A 9,626-nucleotide genomic window follows, 5' to 3' on the forward strand; every position below is an offset into this window, starting at 1 on the left:
TAGTTTTTCAAGAAAGTCCATATTTCACTTCAAAAGGAAATCGAGGCACAGATTTAAAGGCAATGAATGGCACATCCAAAGAAATCTGGTATAAAGATTCTTGAAGAGTCAAATGCATTCAAGTAGATAGTAATGCCAAGGAGAGACTCCCCTCCTTTAATGAATAACTACTAACAGTCATTAACAGCATTAGCCAATGAGAGGAGTCGGCTGGGGAAAGGGGTCTGATTGAAGGCACACAGTGCAGATCTTCAGCAGGTAAGACCAACTCAATTGCATATGTAAACATGTGCAGTCACCCTGAGGACATACAGAAGTCACAGATTATAGACAGAGTATCATCAATGCATGGTTCCTTCTATAAGAACTCTGCACCTGAACCATAGATCCTTCAGATTACAAAAGGCTATGACTTTCCATAATTAATGCCCTTTAATACAAAAACTGGCATTTGTCCAAAATGAAAAGTATTAAATAAATAGAGAGGGCTGGCAAAATGAAATCAGAAACTGTAAGTCACAAAACTAAATCTCATCAATGGCATGTTCAAGTTTGTAGCTCAAGGCTTCTGATGACTTTCTCTCTCTCTTCTTGAATAATCAAATGCAAATGCCTTTTTGCAATGGCAGCATTCAAATTGCGCAAAAAATCAAGCAATGTCCCCTGAAGGAGCACCTCCATTGGCACAAACTGCAAAACCTGCTGGGGTGCATTAGAGTGGAGCAAAGCTCTCAACAATTCCTTAACATTCTGCAGATACTGGAAAACTGGATCTGGAAGGTTCTGATAACCAATGCATAGCAGGACAGCACAGGTCCTGAGGGGTTCAGAGGATGTAGGACAAGAAAATGTGACAAATCTGAAACAGCTGTGGAGGACAAAGATCAAGCTAGCCATAAATCTTGTTAAGCATGAAAGTATAGGCAAAACCATCACATCCCCTGTGTGAAGCTGTTTCAGTGAGTGTAGAAGGCAATCCAGAAACAGATGCTGGTATATTGGGTCTCCATCATGAAGCAATGAGCAACTGAAGGTTAGGAGTTCAATGGATTCCAGAAGCTGGACCTCCAGGGGTGTGTGCATTTTTAAATCACATACAGTCGGTGAACCCACAAGCAGGCACTTTATTGGGCTGCCCAGTTCTACAGGCTGCTCATCCTGAAGGCACTTGGTAAGGCTAAACAACTCAGATAATATCAATTCTTCTGAAAAAATGTCACAACATTGGTATTGATGCTTGGGATTGAACTTGGAATCCATACTCAAAGCCTCTAAGGACTTTCCAATGGCTTCATTAAGAGTCTTTAAAATATCACCATCACAGAAAGGAGAACACTGCACCTTTGGCAGTTTCTTTCCTTCTAAAACATGCCACAAGTGGCACTCAAGATCAGCAGGAGTCCCTTCTAAGAGGGAACTCTGTCCAGGATGATGGACGGTGTGCTCATCCACCCAACTATTGAAGTACCCTTTGGCCACCTTATCTTTCCATGAAAGGGTTTCCAGCATCTTCCGTTCATTATAGGTTTTAAAACACTCCCCCCTCTGTCCAATCCATTTTATGTTTGTACTACAACCAATATTGTATTTTTTAACGAGCCAGTGATTTCTAGAAAGACGCTTCAGTCGAAATTTTTTCATAAAATACTGTACAGCACAGTCCTTTAAATTATTCAGTTTCTCTTGTTCCCCCTCTTCCATACACTGAAACAGACGAATGTTCTCAGAAATAGTCTCTAACTGGTATCTATGAAAGAATGTACAGCACTTTTTGTGTTGCTCGAGAAAAGATGTGGGGATCACATAATGGGGAAAGAGCGCTTTCCTGGTCATCTCAGTGCCAAAATTCAGCACCATCCTAGATAACAAAGGATGCATAACCTCTCTTCCTTTATAGCGGAGACACACCACATAGACTTCAGAGTTTCCTGCCTTGCTGGTAGCAGGTTTGAAAACATGGACTTGGTCAAAGGAACAATTCAGCAGGTACATGAGGTTTACAGAACAATGTTCAAACAGTGTAAACATCTTTAGAACAAAAGAGCCACCATTTCCAAGAGTGGTAAGAGCAGTGACAACTTCACAGTAATGCAAAGAGGAAACTAAAGTTTCCTGTTCACCTGGGTTTCCTTGGCAATCAATACTCCCATCAGCAGTGACCAAGTGAACGGTTGATACACTGCTGAGGAAATCCTCAAGCCCGCTCAGATATTTCAGGGTCATGATATCACCAGTATTATCTGGGCCAAAGTACCACCAGTGCAAGGTATTTGCAATCAGCCGATCGTCCGTAATCATCCTACAATTGTCGTTTGCTTCATGGTACGGGTTCAATGTATTAGCTACCCACTTCCATTTACAAGGGAGCCGGTGGGATTTTAAGTAATGATTGAGACTAGCTATGAAGGCTCCTGGAGCTTCGCATAGGTGCACAGAATTCAGTTTTCCTTCTTGAAAAGCTTCCGGTGGGATAACTGGAAAACTGCACAGAATCTCCTGGAATTTGCACCAGGCTTGTGTGCAGAGTTCTGCATTCACTGCCCTTTTCACATGAGAAATGATTTTCCCTGCTTTGTTGGTGAAAGCAGTGTGCTTGTGCCACTCATCTAGTTTCTTGTCACTCAGGAGGTTTTTCACCTCATTTAGGGAGTTCTTCAAGTCAAGAAAAGCACTGAACTCTGTATGGTCATAGGTGAAGAGCTCACTGGGAGCTGGTGACTGCCACTCACCATCAACTGGCTGACAGTACGTAAAGTTCTTGGCAAAGAGTTCAAAAACATCAGCAAGAATGTCTGGGCTGAAGATCTCAGAACTGGCTGGCTGTTGAACTGGTATTTTCCTGTGCTTACTCATATCCAAACTAAGGTAAAATCGAGAAGCAGGATTCTCATTATTTTAGTCCACACCCACTAGAGCCTCACCGACTGGTTCTCTCTCCTTGGAGCCGTCCTCCACTCCCTATGCTGCAAATTTAATGTTATCTCAAATAAAACAGCAACAAATGTTGTTTAGTTTACTTCTAGGTGTACAATTTGTGCGTAAATAATGACTTTATGACTCACTATTTTTATATTTTAGAAACATCAATTTCTGTGTATATATATGTATATATTGTGAATATAGTGCTATCACTTTAAAGCATGTGTATTTTTTTCATCAATGTTCTCTCAAGTAGTTGTCTTTCAATAGCTGACAAATCCAAGTATAAGTTAGACCTATAGTCATCAGTTTGCTACAATTTTACAAAAAAGATTTCCATTTCCTGGTCTGAATTTCTACACTCCAAATTTTCTTTTCTTGTTACCAGAAAGAAAGAAATTAGTAAAAAATTATTGTCATACCCTGTGCTTGTTCACAGCATGCTCTCTCTATGCCTTTTGGTTGACATTAGTGTACAGTTGGTTTCCTTAGAAACTTGTGTAACAGAATGCAGAACCTCTTTTAGAACCATTAAAAATTTTAAAGGGGCCATGTCCTATTTCCTCTGGATAATTTAAAAAGTATTTAAGCAAGGGCTGTTTGGCTTTTAAATAGCAAGAACACTGTAGTGGGGTTTTCTACAGCTACAATATAAAATGTTTTTAACAACAGCAAAAAGATGTCCACTATAACATGTTTACATACATCTATAGTTATATACAAAACAATGGGCATATGGGAAAAAAATCAAGACCTAAATTGCCTTTTCTGGCTTGATGACTAAGCTCAAGTTCAAAGGTTTATCATAGATTTTTTTTTAAAAAAAAGATATGATATAACATGTAAACTTTCATGGGGCTATAAATCGTACTGAATAACACTGCTCCTCTCAGGTATCCAGGGATCTTGAGCTTTGCATAGTGTTTGAACCATACGACAACTGCTGAAACATCCTGTAATTCCTTACTGTTTACCCATTTTCATGTTTTCTGTGACACCACATTGTATTCAGTGGCTTAGCTCTTTTTTGTTTTGTTTTTAATTACACTTTATTCACTTTGTATCCCCCCATACCCCCTCCTCCTCCCTTCGCAGTCCCACCCTCCCTCCCCCTTTTCTTCACACATGCCCCTCAACAAGTCCACAGATAGGGCAGGTCCTCCTCTCCTTCCTTCTGATCTTAGTCTATCAGATCTCATCAGGAGTGGCTGCATTGTCATCTTCTGTGGCCTGGTAAAGATGCTCTCCCTCATGGGAAGGTGATCAAAGAGCATGCCAATCTGATTATGTCAGAGGCAGTCCCTCTTCCCATTATTATGTGACCCACTTAGACACTAAACTGCCATGGGCTACATCTGTGCAGGGGTTCTGTAGTTTATAAGCTGTGTGCCACGGACCACCCCAGTCAGGCTCCCTGCGTCCGCAGCAAAATCAGAGGTTTGAATGTCAGGAAGGCACAGATTCAGGCAAATGACAGTCAGAGACCACACCGAGATGGTTTTGATCTGGCTGTAACTTTACTGAAGTTAGGCTAATAATCTTATAGTAATTCATAAGGAAACACCTTGAAGTTGGCATATTTCTCAGAACACTTAGATTTTTACCAAGAATACAAAGTTTTGTTTTTTTTTTTCAATGCAGTTTATTCAGGAACCTTGAACAATCATCTGACCCTGGGGAAAGCCAGCCCACAGCTTAAATAGCCTCTGCGTAGCCAACCCCAGCATGCCATGTGGGCAATGCAGATAGGTCCACATACATGGAAGCAAGCCAGATCCTTGGCCTTAGCCAAATGTGGAGTTGTTAGTGACAGAGAGCACTCACCATCGGGAAGGTGGAAGGCAGAAACCAGCTCCATCTTTAAGGCATAGCATTCTGCAGCTCACTGCAGTTCCCCCTTTTTGTTTTAGATGCATCAGGCAAGAGTAGAGGTCTGATCTCTGATATTAGAAATAAATTGGGACTTTGTACTGATGTTCATTTAGGTGTCATCCACCCAAAGAACATCAGACCCGTCCGATACCTTTTTCTCAGAGGCGGGACCTGGGGCATCAACCCGCATGCAATCAGACATGCTCTTCTCTGGGTCCAAAGCGGCTGACCCTGAGTGCAGTGCTTAGCCTCACATCCTGAGCGTAACATTTTAGCTTTTTATGGTAGCCAACCATCCTTGGGAAGACTGTCCTGCTTCAATGGCTATAAAGGCCTGAATGGTCATGGCTGCATTACGTTGTTGTGAGACTCTAATCTTGCATATATACCACAGGCAAACCAAGGAGACCAACACCAGAAGGCCTGCTAACACTCCCATGCCCGCCCATTCCTTCAGATGATTCATGGCTGCAGCAATCCATGATGATAATCCTGTGGCTAGTCCTGCGTCCACTGTGGTAGAATTTACCATGACAATGGCCACTCTCAGCTGCTCCATCGTAGTATCGAATTCTCCAGTCCAATTACCTAAAATATAGCTAGACAATTGTTTAGACAGATTTGCAGCACAGGAAAAATTCTCATGTTGTATGCTAGTGACTCAAAGTCCAGCATACTTTCATTGACAGCCAAGTTGAGCAATTTGCCATAGGGTATCAATTTGCTCCTGCACGAGTACAAAGTTTTTTAACTCAAAAATGTAGTCAAACATAAAGCAGTGCCCACAAGAAATCTTGGCCTGAAAACTTTTTGATCAAAGCAAACAAAGAAAGAGAAACCTCAAACTGCAGTTTCATTATTGCTAACCAATGAAGAGGAAAGTCAGGAGTTAAGTCAGATGCCTGCCAATATCTTTCTCTGTATTAAAATCTAAATACACCTTTGTAGACCATCCTCCCATATGTCTGTAAAAGATTTATGATCTTCCCTAGAAACAAGACAATAAGGGGGGCAAGCTCGAGCCAGCTGTACTTCTTATGCTATTTTTTCCTAAGAAGGAGCCTATTATTTTTTCACTATTCTTATAATGCTCTTAATACTAAATCTAATTCATTACTTCTTTTAAAACTACTTTTCTTTCGCCCTATTCTTGTTTAAGCTTTTGGTTATCTATCAAGAATATATTTCCTTGAATAGTTAATTGTGGTGTTTCAGGAATCATAAAGAAAGATCAAAAAACTCATTAATCCAGCCCCACAATCGCAACGGAAAAAGTGTAGAGACCCTAGACTGTGTCCTTTTGATTTAGGTGATCTGGAAGACCTGCCAATGGCCTCCAGGGAGCGAATTTCAAAAAAAAAGTGTGTCTCCTGCCCTGTAGCACAATCTATTGATATGCTACACTGGAGATGATGGAGTGAGCGTGGCAGCTGTGCTTTCTTTTCTCACTGCAGTAAGGCTGCATTTCAGACCCATTATTTTCCTTGGCCTTTGTGAACTGCCTCACTGACAGCCATCAGTGCTACAGTTTCCATTACTGTCTTACTGTGAATACTATCTTAAGTTCTCCACTGTAGTCCAGGCATCTCTCTGGACCTTTAATCTCAAATACCCAGGCAAAGATAGTAATCAACAAACACATCTGGACTCCTACTCAGTGAGCTTGAAATCAGACACCTATCTTATCCCATAAATTATCAGCCCCTCTAGTTTTCCCAGTTGTCTATTGGAAGCACTACTGTGTTCCTATATTTCAAATCTGATCAATTTTTTTTTTTGAGACAGCGTTTCTGTGTGTAGCCTTGGTTGTCCTGGACTTGGTTTGTAGAACAGGCTGGTCTCTAACTCATAGATATCTACCTGCCTCTGTCTTCCTGAGTGCTACTGATCCATTTTTAAACTAATATTTTCCTTCTCTTATTTCCAAGCTGTCCATCCTAAAATATTTAGAAGATAGTCATTCTGTGAACATTTATTGATGACATGACACAAACCACTAATCTCAACATTTTTTTTCATGTATGGGGAATGTAGAAATCTTCACTGGCAAAGAGTGTAATCATTAAGGGTTTTCTAAATCCTCTCTATTTTAAATATGATTATAGAAATAATAGAAATAGGATTTTGTTTTTAAGTCAGACTTTTGTATGTTTGGTCAGACTCTCATAAGACAAAGACAATTGCCTAAGGACAAATCTGAGCTCACACTAGAATAACAGGGCAGTTAAAATATGAGCTGATATTAGAATAGCTTCAGCTGATGGTCTTTTTTGAAACTCACAATCTTTCATTTAATATAAAGATGATAAAGTTATTGTCAATCTGGCAAGAAATTAAAAATGTTATGTAAATATAACCTCGGATCCTTAAAGGCCTACATTTTCATTAAAAGAATAAATATGGAAATAAAATTTCTATCAAGATACAAAAAAATTGAAAGTACTTGTTTATTGGGGAAAATATATACATAAAAGGATTTCTACTATGGATTCTAACTGTATAGTAAATACTTATTCTTATATTCACAGAGAAGCGTAGCTTTTAGCCTTTATCAAAGAAGCTCCCCCCACCCCCAGTGGACAATGGTTACAACTGCTCAAATGCAGAGAGTAATTGACTATGGGGCATACAGCCTCAGTTTGTACAAATACCCCACAAACCCTACACTTCAGACTCAGAGAACATCACAGAAAGATGATGAAGAAGTAAAACAAGAGTTGGAAAAGGAAGAGGGCGTGGAAAAGGAAGAGGAGGAGAGTGTTTAGCAGAGAGATGTTAAAAGCCAAAGGACCAAGATGTCTGCTTCATGATACTGTCTTCTGGACATGATAAGAAAGCTGAACTTATGAAATCTCAACAATATGGTTGTCTTCCATTCAGGCTCCTTTTCTCTACTTATATTAGGTGACTATGAGCATGAGGATAACAGACACTCAGTAGGCGGCTTCAGTGGGACAGTTCATTTAATGGTGGAAACAAAGGGTACTTAAACCATTTGGGGGTGGTTAGATTATTTGGGATGAGGGTATATTATTGGCAGGGGCCAGGGCAATGGGGATGTCTCATTTGCATAAGAAGAAATTCCAGGTGTTTCTGGACATCACTTTTTAATAGGAGATGAAGTTTAACCTGGATATGAGGCTATGTGATCTCCTCTAGGGACAAAGATGAGTGTGTAGGGCTACATGCACTGGGACACACAGCCCAAAGAAGGAGGAGAGCAATCCTACTCCTGCCTATCTCAGGATGATATCTGGGGAGTCTGGACATGCCTCAACCTCACTGTTGCTCAGAGCTGGCTTCTGCCAGTCCCCTGACTCCCTGGCCCCACAGTTGCCTGTACAAGATGTACATGATTACCAAACCAGTTAACATGCCAAATGGATGGGAGAAAAAATCACAAGTCCCCACACCCAGAAGAAGAGATAATGGACAGTTAGTAGCTGCTGAAGGAGAGAGAAAATAATTTTCTCCAGGGGCAAGATTATCCCTGGAAGATAATCCCTGGAAGATTATCCAATATTAAGTGGTTAGCCATAAACACGTGTACATATGGACAAGACTAATTGGGCTCAGTGGGTTGTATATGTTTGTTTGTTTATGTTTGTGTGTGTGACAATAATAATTAAAGAACAAAAATGTCATGAGAAAAGGTGGAGGGAGTATGAGAGGAGTTGGAAAGAAAGAGGACTAGAACTGATGTAAATACAATAAACTCATGTATGGAATTCTCAAAAGAAAATTTTTAGAAATTAAGAAATGAGGCTACCAGAGGCCCAGTAATTCAGTGGTTTTCTCCCCAAGGTGACTGTATAAGTTCATGTCCTAATTGAAATTTAAACCTAAATTTTGTTAACTCAGCTATGTGAAATTCAGCTTAACTATTCTAAAACTTAAAATGAACACAGTCAAGACATGCATGTTTTTGCAATTGTTATTCTAGTCATAAAAGCAAAGCATTAGATCTATGATATATAGGCAAGGCTTTCCTTTGTCTCTAGGCTACACTGTATTTAACTTAGTATTTCTCTTCCTTTGACTATACTAACAATATAATGCACTTGCTAGTATAATGCACTTTTATATTTCTATGAGCTTTCAAAGTTTTATATTGCTTTGAGAATTCACATTTTTGAAATGCATACTAGTTAGCCATATCAGCAAGCAAACCTATGGCATTATGTTCTACTTAGTTTGAGTGAGTTGAATGGATGTCTTTGCAGAGAGCTGAGCACATAATTGATATATTTCTGAACACTTCATGAAGTTTAGGTTGGTTCTATACATGGATGAGCTTCTTTTGTACTGATGGATGAATGGGAATTAATTATATCATGATGGCATGTAAGAAGATTAAAAAATATCCACAAAACAACTTGCAGCAAGTGTTCACACTAGCAAAAATGTGGAAACCATCTACATGTGCATTAACTGATGACTAGATAACATTTGGCACATCTATGTAATAGAATGCTATCTAGCAATAAATAATGAAGTGCCAATCCATGAATGAACCTTTATAACATTATGCAGAGACAAAAAGCAGTTATAATAGGGCCTCTTATGCTATAATTCTAGCTGCATACACTTTGTGGGAAAATTAAAAGAAACAGAAAGTAGATTATTAATTTCATTGTGTTTGGACCTTTCAAGCTTCTCTCTTCTGCTTTTTCATAAAATAAATAATTTATTCTTTCAAAGTATACTCAATTCACTGTGCTGTAGTCTGCTAGAACTTATTGCTTCTATCCAATTCATTTGAGTATATGTTATCTAACATCGCATTCGCTCCTCTTCTCCCTCCAAAAGCTCTGGTAATCACTATTCTATATTCA

General features: G+C 39.5%; 1 protein-coding gene across 1 annotated transcript; it reads right to left on the reverse strand.

Moving 5' to 3' along the window:
* Positions 1–546: 546 nt before the first annotated feature.
* On the reverse strand, positions 547–2,853 carry LOC110542580 (cap-specific mRNA (nucleoside-2'-O-)-methyltransferase 2-like). Its single transcript, XM_021629142.1, has one exon. The coding sequence runs from the start codon at positions 2,851–2,853 to the stop codon at positions 547–549; it is 2,307 nt and encodes a 768-aa protein (XP_021484817.1).
* Positions 2,854–9,626: the final 6,773 nt, after the last annotated feature.

The sequence above is a fragment of the Meriones unguiculatus genome, chromosome X (assembly GCF_030254825.1).
Source record: "Meriones unguiculatus strain TT.TT164.6M chromosome X, Bangor_MerUng_6.1, whole genome shotgun sequence".
In the NCBI taxonomy this organism is placed as follows: Eukaryota; Metazoa; Chordata; class Mammalia; order Rodentia; family Muridae; genus Meriones; species Meriones unguiculatus.